At 46.0% G+C, this 18,478-nt stretch overlaps 1 protein-coding gene across 1 annotated transcript in view; it reads left to right on the forward strand.

The window, feature by feature from the left end:
• Positions 1 to 18,478, forward strand: part of MAP2K1 (mitogen-activated protein kinase kinase 1) — a 39,129-nt gene that overhangs the window by 17,288 nt on the left and 3,363 nt on the right. Inside the window, exons 3-8 of the mRNA XM_083586883.1 lie at positions 543 to 689; positions 5,571 to 5,648; positions 6,693 to 6,744; positions 14,675 to 14,799; positions 15,728 to 15,935; positions 17,660 to 17,724. Of these exons, the coding sequence (XP_083443009.1) occupies positions 543 to 689; positions 5,571 to 5,648; positions 6,693 to 6,744; positions 14,675 to 14,799; positions 15,728 to 15,935; positions 17,660 to 17,724 (675 nt within the window). The remainder of the gene's footprint in view (positions 1 to 542; positions 690 to 5,570; positions 5,649 to 6,692; positions 6,745 to 14,674; positions 14,800 to 15,727; positions 15,936 to 17,659; positions 17,725 to 18,478) is intronic.

Here is an 18,478-nt window from a genome sequence, read left to right on the forward strand (position 1 = left end):
AATACAACATAAAACCAGTAAAAGAGTAGTACAAATTTAGTTTAAACCAAATAAAATCGGGAATTTGGGGAAATGAAACAAATAAAAACTAGGAATCCCAAAGGAGCCTGGGACAGCAATATATCAAAACATTTATTATTGTTGTTGTTGTTGTTCAGTACAAACTTAAAATAAATGCATGTAAAAAGCAATCAAATACCCACATAGTTACTTATTTTTCAGTTGCCATAGCCAGTTTCTACCAGCTGGAAAATTCTTGAGTAAAAGTCTAGTATGTTTTTGGTACGCATCCACAGAGATCAGTCAGTACAGCCCATAATTCTGGGAGGAGGATGTTCAGATCACAGGTGTTATTGTCTGTGGCTTCTAACATTCGGACTTCGCAAGGGATTCCTCCATGAAACGCAGCTTTGTAGCTCTTAGGGTCAATCTGTGTTTCGTATGTCATGACTTTTCTGCCTTCGTGCAGCACACCCTGCATCTGGGGTATGCCTATTTTCTTTTAAACGCCCCTGAAACTTATGGCAATTATCATTTTGCAGTTAATTCACCTGGAGATCAAGCCGGCAATCCGGAACCAGATCATTCGTGAGCTACAAGTCTTGCATGAATGTAATTCTCCCTATATTGTGGGCTTTTATGGAGCATTTTACAGCGATGGCGAGATCAGCATCTGCATGGAACACATGGTAAGTATGCCTTTTCTCCTCCCCCCACTCCCTGCCTTTGGGTTTGTTCCTTGATTATGGCTTCCCCATTGTGTGTCTTCATGGAGAGGTGGATAGCTCAGTTGGTAAAGCATGAGACTCTTTAAGCTCAGGGTCGTGGGTTTGAGCCCCACATTGGGCGAAAGATTCCTACATTGCAGGGCATTGGACTTGAATGACCCTCATGGTCCCTTCCAACTGTACAATTCCATGAGGTGGAATACCGAAAAGCTCTTTGTGCATTCTCAAAGTACCAGAATTTTGGGTCCTCACGAGTCAAGGTTAAGGCACACAACATGGTGCTTTGAGTGATTAACTCATAGAACTCATTTACACCGAACACCGAACGGCTTTGGTTAATCAGAGGCAGGTAAGAACAGCCCTGCTGGATCAGGTCCAAGGAGGCTCACATAGCCCAGAATCCAGTTCTTGCAGTGGTCAACCAGATACCCCAAAGCGAAGCAGACAAACAGGATCCAAGTGCAACAGCATTTCCCCAACTTGTGAATGCCAGCATTTGGTGTATGCTTCTGACAGTAGAGACGGAACAGAGCCATCATGACTTGTAGGCCATATCCACTTCTAAACCTACTCAGCATAGACCCATTGAAATGAATTAACATGACAAACGTGGGGGGGGGGGATGAATGTCAGGATCTGCTCTTGAGTAGGACTAGCACTGGGTGAATCCCTAAAGCTTCCTCTTCCATGGATTTGTCTAATTACTTCTGATAGTCATCCAAGGAGTGCTTTAACTGTGTGTCCTGCTCAAGAGCTTCATCAGATCTCTTGGTGGCTATTAGACAGAAGCACAGCTTGTATATGGACGGACCTGTGACTAAGAGGTAGAAATACAGTGGTACCTCGGGTTATATACGCTTCAGGTTACATACGCTTCAGGTTACAGACTCCGCTAACTCAGAAATAGTACCTCAGGTTAAGAACTTTGCTTCAGGATGAGAACAGAAATGAGACTCTGGCGGCGCGGCAGCAGCAGGAGGCCCCATTAGCTAAAGTGGTGCTTCAGGTTAAGAACAGTTTCAGGTTAAGTACGGACCTCCGGAACGAATTAAGTACTTAACCCGAGGTACCACTGTACAGGAATCTGACTCAGGCCATTGGTCCTTCTTACCTCACTCTTGTCAGCTCTGATTGGCAGCTATTCTCCAGAATTTCAGACATGAGTCTTCTCCTGTCCTCCCTGGGGATTGAACCTGGAGCCTTCTGCATGCAGCGCAAGTGCTCTGTTACTGAGCTATGGCCACACCTGTAGAGACAGTTGTAGGATTTACTGCTCTTTTTAAGACGAGTTCTTCCTTGCATGTACCCTACCCAAACAGAAAAATATAAAGTATGAGCTTCACCCTAAATACAAATCTACGTAGTATCTCTTCCATACTGCTCCACTTCACCTCGTATTTTTATTTGGTATTCACTGCTGCATTTGCCATTCTCACCTATAGGGAAATAAACAGTGAGCATGGGCTGCCTGGGGACGCAGGTGGCGCTGTGGGTTAAACCACAGAGCCTAGGACTTGCCAATCCGAAGGTCGGCGGTTCGAATCCGCGCCACGGGGTGAGCGCCTGTTGTTCGGTCCCTGCTCCTGCCAACCTAGAAGTTCGAAAGCAGGTCAAAGTGCAAGTAGATAAATAGGGACCACTCTGGCGGGAAGGTAAACAGCGTTTCCGTGCGCTTCTCTGGTTCGCCAGAAGCGGCTTAGTCATGCTGGCCACATGACCTGGAAGCTGTACGCCGGCTCCCTTGGCCAATTAAGTGGGATGAGCGCCGCAACCCCAGAGTCGGTCACGACTGGACCTAATGGTCAGGGGTCCCTTTACCTTTATGGGCTGCCTGGGGTTGCTCCCGTCTTCCATTTTTTAACAAAACTAGAAAGTTCTCCCTCCATTCATTCTCTCTCTCTCTCTCTCTCTCTCTCTCTCTCTCTCTCTCTCTCCCCCTCTCTCTCCCTCCCTCCCTCCCTCCCTCCCTCCCTCCCTCTCTCCCCCTAATGTTTCAGGTTTAACATGATTTAACATTTATTTTCACTCTGATAGAAAAATATGACACTTTGCTCTCGACATCTGTCAGCCTTTGTCGAGCCAGATGGAACCCCTAGTTTTAGAGCACTAGTTCCCCCCCCCAATTAAAGGTCAGTCAAAACCCTCCCTTTCTTCAACCCCAGCGGAGGCGTTGAACAATTTCACATGTGTGGCCAAATGTTGTTGTGCAATACCCCCCCTCCCTCCCCCAAAAAACCAAAGTCCCAGCTTTGGGGCTAAATGAAATGGTGCCTACAAAAATAGCTGGCATTCTGAGCACCATGATGCATCATTATTTCTGTCCTATTCTTAACAGAAGTCTTTGTTTTATTTGCCCTTTCTGTTGCTAATGTTTCTTATGAAATGAGAAGGACATGAGGGGTTTTTTTAATTCTATATTCACAGAAAATGTACAGGAAGAGCAGTGAATAACTTAAAATACAGTCATACCTTGGGTTAAAATATGCTTCAGGTTGAGCGTTTTCAGGTTACACTCCGCGGCGACCCGGAAGTAACGGAACGCGTTACTTCTGGGTTTTGCCGCTTGCGCATGCGTAGACGCTCAAAATGACGTCACGCGCATGCGCAGAAGCGGCGAAACGCGCAAATGTGCAGTCGCGTGTTGCTTCCCACTCAGGATGCAAACGGGGATCCGGAACGGATCCCATTCGCATCCAGAGGTACCACTGTAGAGGTATATGAGAAAGAGGGCAGGAGGTAAAAAGGACCCTTTCAGGCTGGTGGGGTTTGGGGGTTTTTTTGGGGGGGGGTTGCAGATGTATCCTACAGCTACCTATCTACTTAGGGTTTCCCAAACATGAGTCTCCAGCTGTCATTGGACTACAACTCCCATCATCCCTTAGCTAGCAGGAGCAGCGGTCAGGGATGGTGGGAACTGTAGTCCAAAAACAGCTGGAGACCCAAGTTTAGAAAACCCTGGCCTTATCTATATCCTACCTTTTTCCCCAGAGCCAGAACTCAAGTGGGCTTACAAAAATTAAAACAAATACACATGAAATAAACATAGCTAAAAACATAAAAAGCTTAAGTAATTAAACTAGCCATGAAATCAAAACGATATAAAAAGCATATCTAGTATTGCAGAATAATAATGATGATGATGATGATGATGATGATGGGGTCCCTTCCAACTCTACAATTCTGTGATCCTCTTCTATGAAATAACTTTACCATTCCGTTCACAATGACACTATCCAGATGAGGAACTTTAAAGTGTCCCAGACCACCCAGCTTGCTCCTTGCTTGGGCAGCTTTTTTTTATCCCTGCGTCTCACCCACACTGTCTCTTCCTTAGAGGAAAGTTAGAGGCTTAGTAAATAAATTAACTGCAGAGACTGTTTGTCCCTTGTTAATCAAGCATTTCAGGAAGTCTGGAACAGCACGAACCTCTCCACCACCCTGGAAACAGACGCTTCCCGGCTCTATTTGTGAAAACAATTAAAATAAAGATTTTGATTGGGGTTTTTTTGTGTTTTGGAAGAGAGGTGGGCTCTTTTTAAAGCCTGTTCTTTCCTCAAAGTGGTTGTGCTTTGCAAAAAATAAATAAATTAATGTGACTTACACCGTTCCTCTCCCCTTCTGCCTCCAGCTCTTAGCAACAGCAGTATATATTTAACTTGGAAAGGGTGTGTTTGTGTTCTGTAACAGGCCCCAATAAGCAAGGGAAGATATTTTCTTTTAAAGACTGATGTCTAAGGGTAGCAGGCTTTCTGTGCTGCTTGGTTATGTCTTGCTTGCCTTCCTTGCTCCACCCCCCCCCCAAAAAACCCCCCATGTTTTGTCAGGTCATGGGTGTCCCACTCCTTACCTAACTAATTCTGCCTGACGGAAAAAGGTGTGCTCTGCTCACAGCTGTATAGAACTTCCATGTTCAAAGGCAGTATACCCTGGAAATGCTGAGGACCAGTGGGGAAGGGCTCCTGCTTTTGTGACCTGCTTGGACCTCTGGACAGGGGTGCCAGGTCTATGGGGCTCAAGGGGCTCCAGTCCCCCAATATTTGGGGGCAGGGGGCTGACCCCCCTATTTTGCGGGGGCCAACCCCTCAACCACTGCCGCTGGGCATCCTTCCACATGCCACAGCCCCCGCCTGGCAACTCAGGAGCCGACCCAGGGCTGGGACAAGCAAGCGCGATGGCACCACCTCAGGGGTGGGGGGGCAAGTCGGTGCCCCTGCCTCTGGAAAACCCAACAGGCTGGCATGCCGTTGGGAAAAGGATGTTAGAGGATGTTAGGCCCCTGCCCCATTTTGATTCGGCAGGGCTCTTGCATTCTCAAGCTGTGTGATGACCAGTAACCTGCTGATTAATTTGTTTTGAAATGTGGAAGTAAGATAATGTGTTGTTAATTCAGCTGTAATCTTATGCAGTGCAAATTCTAGAGGGTGTGCGGGTAACAAGAGGGACACACCTGCCAATGTCCACACTTGGGTAAATAATGGCTTCATGGCACAGAAACATGCTGGTGGGAAGGGGTTTCTCAGCTTGCCATCACCACTTATGAACCTTAAATGTGTCATCTGAATTCAGGGGTTAATGGGATGAGTTACAGGAAGTTGTGTGCCCTTTACGTCCTCAAGTTGTGGGTAAGAAATTGCTCTGTGTGGCCTTCCTTTGTTCTCTCCTTTTGCAGAACGATTTGCCATTTGATTTCATCAAAAACATGGTCCAGCTGTTCCTTTTCTGCTATCAGATGTCAAGCTGCCTTTTTTCCTGCCCCCTTCGGGCCTTTCAGAGTGTCTTTGACACTTTGAGGATAAACATGATTAACGCTCTGAATGTTTAAACATTTTTTTTTCTTAATAGGACGGCGGCTCCTTGGATCAAGTCCTGAAAAAGGCTGGCAGAATCCCCGAACAGATTCTGGGCAAAGTTAGCATTGCTGTAAGTATGTTGCTTTGGCATTCAAGCAAGTGGAATCGAAATGTAGTTGGTGATGGCAGGTCAAGTCCAGAAGGCAGAGACAGCTGGTTGAAAGTTTCTGCTTGAGGCAAACTGAAATGAGATGGACAGCTATGACTCGTGCTTCTAAATGTATTGCTCTCCCCCTTTTAAATAGACTGTCTTTAGAAAGACACACTTGGCACAGGAAATATAGCCCATATAGAAGTCCCATTGTCACCAGAAGCCTTTAGTTGACTGCAGCAGCTTTTGGGTGGGACAGCCACTACAGTCACCCACAGAGAACTCATTTGTTGTGGTCTAGTATGTCCTTCCTCTTCCCCAGCATGTGATGCAACTTGGGGTCAGAGGGCAGGCAGATGGGAGAGAGAGAGAAGTATGTGATGCAAGGAGAGACTCTCCCCTTGCTCCTTGCTGTCTCTGCATCTGTCTCCTCTGCTTCAACCTTGGATGTTACCAACCCACTTAATAAAACAGCTTCCCAAACCTCCCTAAAGTTTATTTTGCTTATTCTTATTTATTAATTAAATTTGTATATCGCCCTTCATCCAAAGACCACTTGCTCCCTGCTCCCATTCCACCTGGCCTGGGAGGGCAGGGCCCTGACTGATTTAATCTACGAAAGCCAAGGTGGCTGAACAGATTTTTGGGTTGTGGTATTGTTTAGGAGGTTCCATTGCTATTATTATTGCCCTACTTGTTTAAAATGCTTTCAGCTGGTTTTTAACTGCTTCTTAACTTGTGTGATTTTAAATTGGGGCGTGCGTGTTGCTTTTTAAAAAATTAAGTTAAATTTTAAAATTAAATTCTGCTGTATTCTACAAGCAAGTGGAGCCAAATTTGAGGAGTTGTCTTGCAATTCTAAATTCATTTAAAGCACAATTCGTACATGGAGGAAGAGCATTGCTGCTCCCCAATCAAGGAGAAATAAGGCCATTTCCCCTTGTATTTTATGCAATATATGGCTTTTCATTTCCTTTGCTATTTTTTTTTTGTTTTAATTTAAACTTTTGGTTTTGGATGCAGGTCATAAAAGGTCTAACATACTTGAGAGAGAAGCATAAGATCATGCACAGAGGTAAGGATGCAATCTTGCTTCTTCATGATCAAGCATATTCTGCATTCCTTTGTCTATGAATTTTAGCTGCCTTTCCCTGTAGGTGTCTGTGAGGTCAGCTCATAGGATGATACTCGTCTAAGAGAAGACCCACTGAAATTAATGAACATGACTAAGTTAGGCCCATTAATTTTCAGTGGGTCTACTCTGAGGACAACTAGCGTTGAGCTCAGCCCATTCGGTGGAGTGTTAAAAGAATTTTAAGGTCTCTCAAATATAGAATAAATATTCATAAGCGCACACATATCTAAATATATGAACCATGTGTCTGAAATAGTATGGGAGAGCAATCCTGAAGCCATTTTGACTCTCCCAATAACCTCAAATATTCCTCTGCAGTAAGAGAGGCAAATATGGAAAGCCTTCCCATTGTCTTTTCGCTTTCAAATCCTGTCTTTAAGGGCGTTTTTGTGTATGAATAGGATGAGCCTGTGACCTGGATTCAGGAACTAAAGTATTAACCTTCACAAAAGAATGGCCAGATTGCCCAGGTAATGCAATCAGTGACCATTATTAGATCTGCTGGCAGACATGATTCCCTCATGCGGGTGGCGCTGTGGTCTAAACCACAGAGCCTAGGGCTTGCCGATTGGACGGTCGGCAGTTCAAATCCCCGCGATGGGATGAGCTCCCATTGTTCGGTCCCTGCTCCTGCCCACCTAGTAGTTTGAAAGCCCGTCAAGTGCAAGTAGATAAATAGTTACGACTCTGGCGGGAAGGTAAACGGTGTTTTCGTGCTTCTCTGGTTCACCAGAAGCGGCTTAGTCATGCTGGCCACATGACCCGGAAGCTGTCTGTGGACAAACGCCGGCTCCCTCGTCCTATAGAGCGAGATGAGCGCGCAACCCCAGAGCCGTCTGCGACTGGACCTGTCAGGGGTCCCTTTACCTTTACCTAACTCCCCTCACAGAGCTACCATTCTTAGAGTGGTTCAACAATCAATCCCTCTTCCCAGGGAACTCTGGGAATTGCTGCTCTTTGAGGGGTCTCTGAACCAACTCTTACACCCTTAGCAAACTACCATTCCCACCCATCATTCTTTGGAGGGAAGCATGACTGTTTGAAGTCTCTATGATAGTGATTTAAATGCATAGTGCGGATTGTTCCAGAAACACTTGTTTGCAGAGTTGTTCGCATGGTCAGTGGAGAGGGTGAGGAGACTGGGGCTTTGGATCATTTTATTATTTCCAAGGCCAACTTGCTGCTTCATCCTTTCAAGGTTAAAAAGGTACCTACTGTACATTGTACGCATTTTAAAAAACCAATTCTCACCTTCAAATGCAGTGTGAATTTTGCCTCCTTTGTCAGCTCCCCAGTTCCTTAATAGTGTCCGTGTCCCAACATAACCCCTCCTTCCATAGATCCTCTGCAGCCAATCACCCCTGGGGGGTTTATAAACCTGGAGGAGGCTGTTTTCAAAAGCCAATATTCCAAAGGTGTGTTTGTGTCAACTTATTCTCTTCCTGACAGACATTATTGGATGTTCGGGCGGTGGAAATCAATAAAACCAGAGAGCTCAGATAAATAGGAGATTAAAAGGCTAAGAAAAAAGAATTGTATGAAACTGCTAGAACAGTCATGTTGGGCTGCTTGATTCTGGTCAGCAGGGCCTTTACCCTGATCATCTTTACCCTGAGATGATCTTTGCATTTATTTACTTATTAAATTTGTATGCCACCCGTCATCCAAATATCTCAGGGCGGTTCACAGAATAAAAATACAAGATAAAAACACAAAATATGTAATAAAAACAAGAACAAAACAAAAACATCAATAACTCCCCTTCCCCCCGCAAACACATTATTATTATTTAATCATTTTTATTTGATTTTACAGATATAAATTTATAACAAAACCAAATACATATCAATATAAAGAAATTTCTCTGACTCTCAAGTCTTCCCCCATCCCCTCCATGGGTCCTAATGTCAATGTTTTCAGCTGCATATCATATCATAGCCTATATTTTATATCTATCCATATTGTGCAAAGTATTTGTTACATTACAAGTGAGATTAAAATCCTGCTAGTGTTTTCATCTGCTTACTTCTTTCTTGAAGTTTTTGTCTTCTTGGTCCCTGAGCTTTCCGGTCAGTTTTGCCATTTTGGCGTAGTTCAAGAGCTTGATTTGCCATTCCTCTCTGGTAGGGATTCTTTCTTCCTTCCATCTCCCCACAAACACATTTAAAAGGATGCAGGATGTCAGTCAGCCAAAGGCCTGGTTGAAGTTGAATGCTTCAAGTTGAAAAGTGCACTTGTGTATCTCCTTTCCTGTGGATTAGGCTGCCCATGCAGGACACATACCCAGCTGGCGGGGGGGGGGGGAGGTGATTCTGTGCATTCTGCCCCCAAAGAAACTGGAATTTGTAGGTTTTTATTCTGTTTTCCTTTTGCCTTGTTACAAGCACTGGGTGATGGTGCAGGAAACCCAGCCTTGGCCAACCTTTTGCCCTCTGGATGTTGTTGGGCTACAAGCTCCTAGCAGTCGACACTGGAAGACTTCAGTAGGCACTGAAAAGACAATAACTGGACTTAACCAGTTTGACTGGACTTAACCATCCAGGGGTCCTTTACCTTCTTACCTTTTAATGGGAGGGAGTTTCAGAAGGGAGGTGCCACCCCATTAAAGGTCCAGTTCCTGCATTGTATGGAACTGCGTGGACCTCCTGGTGAGATGGTATCCTATAGAGCCCAGTTATGAATATAAGGGGCAAGACACTCATTTCGATATCCTAGAATATAGGATAATACAGTTCACATTTTCTAAGTGTGGTGTGTTTCACTCAGACACCTCCTAACATGAAAGCAAAAAGGTGAACATTAGAAGCTGCCTAATTCAGAGTCAGCCTATTGGTCCATTTTGCTCAGTATCATTCACTCTGACCGACAGTGACTCTAGTCCAAACTTGGGTCTCCAGCTGGTTTTGGACTACAGTTCACATCATTCCTGACGGCTGGTCCTGCTAGCTAGGCATGATGGGTCTTATAGTCCAAAAACAGCTGCAGACCCAAGTTTGGGAAGCCCTGCTCTAGACTTTCAGACAGGAGTCTTTTCCAGTCCTACTTGGAGATGCTGGGGATCAAACTTGAGACCTTCTGCATGCAAAACAGACTCTCTACCACAAAGTATGGCTCTCCCCTTAGGGGGGGAATGACTTGCCCAGCCCCGCAAAGGGAAAGGCACGGCAGAGGACTGGAGATCCTGACTTAAATATGCTGAAGAGCCTTTGGGTCCTGGTGCTGGCAGGGGAGTGATAAAGAACTAGCACTGTACCCTTGCATTAGTCTAATTGACTGCATTTACTTAGGCTCTTAGCTGGCTCCTCCTGCAGCTGTAAAGCACTGGGTTGTTATGGCAGCCAAGATGCAGGGATGTGAGGTTCAGAGAAGCAGGTGCTAAATATTTCATCCGGGAAGGCGTAGATGCAGACTGTACCGGTGAAGATCTACCATGATCAAGAGGGCTGCCTCTTCTCTTGGCTGTAATGACCATTCAAATGAAAGCTTCAACACGTACCAGACCAGTGGAGATAAGAGATTGCAGCTGGGTGCCTCCAGAGATTCCTTTGAAAGCTGAGGGTGAGAGCTGCTATACACATCAAACATTCTACCATACCCTCCAACATTTATCCGATGAAAATAGGGACGACCTATTCCATAGTAGTAGTAGTAATAATAATAATAATAATATATTTTTACCTTGCCCATCTGACTGGATTGCCCCAGCAACTCTGGGCAGCTTACAACATATATAAAAACATAATGAAACATTAAAAAACTTCCCTATGCAGGGCTGCCTTCAGATGTCTTCTAAAGGTTGTATAGCTACTTATCTCCTTGGCTCAGAGGTCGCATAATTTTTAAGTCTTCCCACATGATGGTTTGGCCCTACTGCTCCATTGTGGGAAGTCTCCATTCTGGTGCCAGAACTCTGCAGGAACATGCAGTGGTGTCATGGAGAACCACAATATTATGATGAAGCAGGCTGATACAGCATCTTCCTGTACAGTAAGGGAATGGACCAAGCCAGCCCAGCCATATCGGGCACCCACCCCACCACCGGCTTCATCTGTGCTTCACATCTTAGAGTTACCGTTTGTATAAGTCCTATATGTCTCAGGGAGCAAATCAGCTATCTGTGCCCTGAAAACTCAAGGAGCGATAGCCTGTGCAGCCAGTACTCTGATTAGATCCACTGAAACGAATGGACTTGCATCTATTGATTTCTGCTCTGAGCATCACCCAAGGTGTGCAAAACATGCAGGTCGGTTTTCATCTGCACCCTTTCTTGAGGGGCTCCTTCGGCAAATGATGTTCTGGCTCTCAGAACTCCAGGTGGCAGGTGAGGCTGTTGGAAGTGCTGGAGGCATGTGGAAACTCCTCCTTCCATCCTTTGTGCTCCTATGTCACAGGGAGTGAGGCCATAGCAGAAGAACACACACACACACACACACACACACACACACACACCCCTCTACACTGCCCTGGAAGTGTGTTACTCAGCACTAGATAATGGTAGCACGAGACATTGATGTCCAATGAGGGTGGGAGTCTTCTGTGCTGAAATGTGCAAATTAGTTGAGGATTAAAGGTTTGATGGTGCGCCAAAGGGATCAGGGTGAGCTGGCATGATCCCAGTCTCCCACCACTCAACAAGTATGAACATCCACATAGGTTTAACATACTTAGATATTCCTATGCGGCATCTATACCACGGAGATGGGCTTTGACTCAGGAGATTTACTGTTTACCTATCCACCATAGAAGCCCAGTAGATGCAAAAGACTTAGCACAGCTAACCCACTGGAAACATCAGTGATGTTTTCTCTTATCCACTGTAAGGTTTCTTAAAAGAAGTAGTGAGGAAGGAACTCTGGGCTCTTGACTTTCCCCACCCTGCAAGTAGAAATCGTGAAAGGCTGCTGCTGCTGCTGCTTCCTTGAACCTCCACCACTTTTCAGCTGCTCCATTTTTCCTCCTTAGCAGAAGAATTGATTGCAGAGATGCCTGCTTATTTCATAAGGCTTAATGCATTGCTAATGACTGGATAAGTGCTCTATTCTACAGTGGTGTCCTCCGCCTACAGCAGAAAAGAATCGCTTCCAGTGCCTGAGCATTCATAAATAGTTTTCAGTTGCCTAGTTACAGACAGCCTTTATTTAAGGAAGCAGGGCTGCATATGTAAGCTGGTGGTGGCTTGGTTCAGACAACCACGTTTTTCTCCAGCGAGCCTTGATTTCTGCAAAACCAAAGACTCACTGATTGCTTTTGGTTCTTATGGTTTTGTTGGAAAAGTGTGGTGGATCAAAGTGGTCCGATGAGCGATGGGCTCCAGCAGCCACCATGTTTTCTGATTTTTGTCCAAAGATGATGGTTTGAAGAGCTTCTTGCTTTGGATCCCTTTGCACAATCAAGTTTTGCTTTTTCATCCCATAACTTGGTCTTTTGCAAAAGTTTTATCACTTATTTGTGCAGTGGGGGGGGGGCAAGTTTTCCAGAGTCCACCTGACATTTATTTACTACCGCTGTTGACTCAGCCATCCATATGCCAGGTAGATCAGGGTGTAGTTTCCTCTATTTTTGATGCTTTGTGTATGTTGAAAGGTAGATCAAGACTGAATTTGAAGTGGGAGGTGGTTGACCATAATCTCGCCACCTGCCTGTTGGTTTGCAAACAGTCACTGCTTTATTGATTTCTGCATGTGTGGAACGGCTTCCAAAAGTGCAACAGAATCCCAAATCTGCCCCAGAGGGTTGGAGGAACCCCTAGAACAGATTTGGGGAGCATCCAGAAAGAAGAGAGAAAGGAGTTACATTGAACTCATGGGAAGCCGTTCGGCTCATCTAGTGACTTATGATATTATCAATAATTTCATTATTTATATCCCACCCATCTGGTTGAATACAACCCTGTTTTTTAATCCCAGCTTTCCTCCAAAGACCTAAGGCAAGCACTCATAATTTCTCTCCCTTAGTCCTTTCACAGCATCCTTGTGGGGTAGCTTAGACAGAGAGAAAGAGAGAAGCTGTGTGGCTCAACAGGGTTGTGAACCCCAGTTGAGTGATACTCTGAGGTTGTGACTTTTGTCCCATAACACCACTCTGGGGTTGTGAAATCAAAGAGCCTTGTCCCCCGTCCCCCCCCCATGCATGCCTGCGTGATAAAAGACTGTAGGAATTCAGCTGGGAATTCTTGCTTTTGATCCAAGGAAACTGTTTGGGAGGGAATGAAAACATGTGAAGCCTCATGAGTAGAGGAAGTCTGTTGACAGGCAGAGAACAGGCAGTGAGGCTGGCGTTTCGGAGGACGTATTCTGTGTCCTGACTGTGCCATCTGTCTAAGCAGCTGTAGCTTGCAAATGCTTATGTCAGCGGGGTGCCATGGGCAGAGAGTCCGGGACTCACTCACTCTGTGTGTGTGTGTGTGTGTGTGTGTGTGTGTGTGTGTGTGTGTGTAGTGTTTGTGTGGAACACTTGGCATTGTTTGCAGAAGACCCCCTCTGCTCAGCCTTTGGGATCTCCCATACAAAGGCTGTCAAGTCCCAGGACCAGGGAAAGCATCTTCCTCTCTGCTCTGATTGGACAGTGCAAATTTAGATAAACAGATAAAATTCTGTAGAAGCCAAGTCCTTTGTGATCTGACTGTTGGTCTGCAATGTGCCACAGGACACTCTTTTCAAAGTCGTGTTTCTTCTTTACATGAACAAGCTGTTGGGTTCAGTCATCCTTGGGGAGCAATCCACAAGGAGCCTGTATTGCATCATTGGACTGAGTTTGGGATATGTTTGGACCAGATCAGCTTGCACCACCCCAGGAACGATTCTTGGTCTGTAGCAAAACTCCTGACCATGTAAAGCAGGGAAGGGAAAACTCAGACCTGCCAGCCAAATGGGGGGCTTCAGGGCTCTCTATCCAGCCCTTGGAACTGCCCCCAAGACACTTGGCCCTCTTTTTGCCTGACTGGAAAGTGCCCTTGAAATGTGATGATGCCTCTTGCTTGTCTGGATGAAGGATGAGATGGGTGTTGTGAGTGCATGTAGAAATGAAACTACAGTGGTACCTCAGGTTACATACACTTCAGGCTACATACGCTTCAGGTTACAGACTTTGCTAACCCAGAAATAGTACCTCGGGTTAAGAACTTTGCTTCAGGATGAGAACAGAAATCGTACTCCGGGGGCACGGCAGCAGCAGGAGGCCCCATTAGCTAAAGTGGTGCTTCAGGTTAAGAACAGTTTCAGGTTAAGCACAGACCTCTGGAACGAATTAAGTACTTAACCCGAGGTACCACTGTACAGTACAAAGGTAAAATGTCATTGGTTGCCTCGCCCACTGTTGCTTCTGGCCCTGCCCACCACTGCCTTGCGGCCCCTGGAAGGTTGCCCAGAATGGAATGCGAGTGAACTCTGAATTGGACAGGCCAGTGAACTCTGAATTGGACAACTTGCAACCACAGCTGGTGTTTCACCAACCTGGTGCCCTCCAGAAGACTTGGGCTACAACTCCCAACGGTCCCAGCTGGCATAGACATGTGAGCTGGGGCTGACAGGAATTGTTGTCCAAAACATCTGGAGGGCACCCGGTTGGGGAAGGCTGGTGTGGAAGGTCAAAGTATCTTGTCTCCTGTATGTCATGAGGTAAATAGAAGGCCTACCAAAGGAATTATTATTAATTTTTCCTGTTGCGCTATAAAAAGGAAAGGACTGTATTAAGGAAGCATTTCTCCCTTTCACTTTTTGGTTTGTTACTTTCATGATCTGTTTTCGAACCACCCTCTCATTTCATTTTAATACATACTGAGCACCAGAGATTAAAAAAGCAAGGCAGAAATGCCTGAATGAAAACAAGTAATTAAAATATCGTCCATTCATCTTTTTTTTCCCCCTCCCAGATGTTAAACCATCCAACATTTTGGTAAACTCTAGAGGGGAGATCAAGCTTTGTGATTTTGGTGTCAGTGGACAGCTGATAGATTCAATGGCTAACTCCTTTGTGGGCACAAGGTCCTACATGTCCGTAAGTACAGACGACGACGATGATGATGATGAAACTGTGATGGTCCAGTTTACTCAGGACAAAATGGCCATGTGCTGAGAGTGCCTCCATGTCCTCGTTTGGTGTGCTTTTTCCCATGTGTGACAGTTGCACGTTGGTGTGCTTTGCAGTTGTGTACGTGCCACAGAATTACGTGTGAGCCATTTGCATTACTGGAAAGGGATGCAGTTACGACAGACATTGCTAGAATCAAACCTGGCCAGGATTTTGTGGCTCATGAACTTCAGATGCAGTTGAGGCAGGAGATTAGGAACTTGACCCTTTCCTCAGAGCCGGACCTGACTTGCCTCTCTCATTACTGGTGGCTGGTGTTATTCCCAGGATCAGCTTCAGAGAGGGCTAGTGGAGGAGTCGTGCTCGTTTCAAGTTGAGCGTCACGTAATTTCCTGTGGCACAGAGGCTTAACAACAGGTCGCAGGCCGAGCAGCACAAACTACAACTAAAAATTGGCAGTTCTCTTTGATATTTATGAAGGCTTCAGCAGTGCAGCATTCCTGAAGGCTTCTGAAGGTCCCACAGGCTTCCAAGTTCTCCTGCTGTAGGGGAAAGGAAAGCAAAAAGAAAAGGGGTCTGCCTGACTAGAATCATAGAATCATAGAATCATAGAGTTGGAAGAGACCACAAGGGTCATCGAGTCCAACCCCCTGCCAAGCAGGAAACACCATCAGAGCACTCCTGACATATGGTTGTCAAGCCTCTGCTTAAAGACCTCCAAAGAAGGAGACTCCACCACACTCCTTGGACTAAGCAGAATTAAACCGCCTTCCTCCATTTTGTTTTCTTCGCCACACTCGCCAGGGGTTTGCTCTCTTTTACATTGCAAATTTCCGCTGTCTCGGGCCTTTAGATTTATTTCTGTTCTATCTTTTGTGGTTTTTTGTGCATGTAGCCAGAAAGACTACAAGGGACTCACTATTCGGTCCAGTCAGACATCTGGAGCATGGGGCTCTCCCTGGTCGAGATGGCCATCGGCAGGTATCCAATCCCCCCACCTGATTCGAAGGAGCTGGAACTCATGTTTGGCTGCCCCATAGGGGGCGACTCACCTGTCTCTGAGGCATCCCCAAGGCAAAGAACACCCAGCCGGCCGATGAGCGGTAAGATAATAGCCATACCTCTTGTTGCGTTTGCTTCATGTTGTGGCTTTTTGGGTTGTGATCGCCACATGCGCAGAAGCGTTCTGTGCGCTCCGCACATGCGCAGAAGTGCTCTATGCTTGCACAGAAGTGCCGCTCTAGTTGCGGACTTTTCGGGGTGCAAACGGCTCCCCAGAACGGATCATGTCCGCAACTAGAGGTACCACTGTATTGGCTGATGCATTTTGTGCCCAAGGCCTGGAAATCTGCCTAAACCCACCCAAATCCCAAGGTTCTGCTGCCTACAGGGAAAGCTCTACAAAGGCAACAGGCGAGTCCACATTGCGGCAGTCTTGTGGTCAGCAAGTCGGTGTCATTTATGCTGTCTTTTCCTCTCTAAACCCAAAATCCTGCTTTCTGTAGCAAACTTGCCCTCTTCGTGCCCACGGTGTAGGTTGCCCAGTTTAACACAGGGAGGAGGACCATGTCAGCGAAGACGTATGATGCCGTCCCAGGGCTGGTCTCTGTACGGAGGCCTTCTTGGGGTTGATGAAGACAATATACCTAGGAATAAAGGAAGCTGCTTATACCGCATCAGACCATGGGTCCAGTTAACTCAGTCTACACTGACTGGCAGTGGCTCTCCAGGACTGCAGGTGGGGACACTTCCCAGTCCTGCCTGGAGCTGCCATTTGGGATTGAACCTGGGACCTTCTGCATGCAAGGCAAATGCTCTGCCACTGAGCTATGGCCCTTCCCCAAAGTGTAATTATACTCTCCTGAGGGTAGGAGTTGAGACTCATTTATAAAGTAGCCATTTGTGCAATGGTGAATTGAATACACCTTTGGGGAATAATTTTCTTCTGCTGGATGGTGGTTCAGCAATCCGTCATCATGCAGCTTCCTAGCTCGGTGCCTTATTATTTTCAGCGCCTGCCCCCCCTTTTAAGGCAAACCTACCCATTATTATGTATGTATGTATATATTTTATTTTAAAAACTGCTGGTGTTTATCTATTTACTTAGATAAATTTTATGCCTGCTTGTTCTTAACACTGGGTTTTTATCAGTATTTTTTTTAATCAGTATTTTGCATTGCTTCATGTTAAGCTGGTTTTAGTCGTCCAAGCTGTATATAAACCTTGTTAGAGAAATAGACATAAATAAATAAATTGAGGCTGCAAAAACTTCTCCTCAAGAGTAATTATGACAAAATGAGGCGCTTGGAATACTTTTTTCCAATTCAGAGCTGCTTCTGCAGACATGGTTATTTTCAGATTATTGATGGAATCTTTTCCTGACTGCATCCCATTTCACAAGGGGCTCACTGTAACTAAAGCAGCCTTCTCCAACCTGGTGCCCTCCAGCTGTTTTGGGCTACAACACCCATCGTTCTCAGCCAGCAAATGCTGGCTGGGGTTGTTGGGAGTTGTAGTTCCAAAAAAGCTGCAAAGCACCAGGTTGGAGAAGGCTGAATTAAGGAAATGAGGTACCTAGCTACTGCCAAATGTTTCTGCCAGACAGCATTTTTTTAAAAAGAAACAAAGCAGCAATGAATAACAAAACCTCAGTGCTCATTTTGTAAGCATGTGAATATCTGGACTTCATGCGAGCATTTGAAAACCACCATTTGGAGATGGCTTTGGGGGTAACAGAACTTACTAGAAAAAGTAGGAACAAGAACAAAAAGTTAGAATGAGAAATGAGTTGTCTCATTAACTTCCAACCTCTGTTGTGACTTTTCAGCTTATGGCTCAGACAGCAGACCACCAATGGCTATATTTGAACTCCTAGACTATATTGTCAACGAGGTAAGCCAGCTGCTATCACTCTGTATTTTGCGTTTTGGCGAGTTTTGCAAGGAGGAAATGTGCCTGGAAATGTGCTGTAAGGAGGGTTTAGACCTCGCCCCATTCCAGCATATGGATCCTTCAAAATGTAAAGGTAGCTTGCCTCACCCTGGATGTTGGTGCAGTGGGTGCAAACTCCCCTGTACTGCACACAGTTCAAGAACGTGTTAGGACAAGAAGGGGGGAAGCTCAGGCTCAGGGGCCAGATGTGGTCCCCTGGCCATTCTATCTGGCCCTTGGAACTCTCCAGGCCATAGGCACCACTCATATCTGGGCTCTACTTCACATGCTGGGTGTTCTTGCCCTGCTGGGATGTGTCCTTGAACTCCAATTATGCTTCTCGTTTGCCTACCCATACCTGGGCAAAATCCACATCTGTTGCTCTGCCCACTTTTGCCCTGCCCTTCACTCTAGTGTGGCCCTCAGGAGATTGCCCAGAAGTGAATGTGGCCCTCTGGCTGAACAGCTTTCCCCACCCCTGCTTTAGAATCCAGCTAACTCAAGCGAGACAAGCTGCTTGCGGGGGCTTCTTCCCTGCAATCTGTGCCAATTTGGGGGCCGAGAGGGAACCCCTTGCAGCACCCCCTCCAGGAAGGCTCTCACCTGATCCTCCATCCTCCTCCAGTTGTGGTGCTCTTCCCTTTCCCCTGGGGAAGAGGGGAGGGCGCCAATCCCAAGCCTAACATGCTTGAGTCATGTGGAGCCTAAAAGATTG

This window comes from Podarcis filfolensis (genome assembly GCF_964270895.1).
Source record: "Podarcis filfolensis genome assembly, chromosome: 14".
In the NCBI taxonomy this organism is placed as follows: domain Eukaryota; kingdom Metazoa; phylum Chordata; class Lepidosauria; order Squamata; family Lacertidae; genus Podarcis; species Podarcis filfolensis.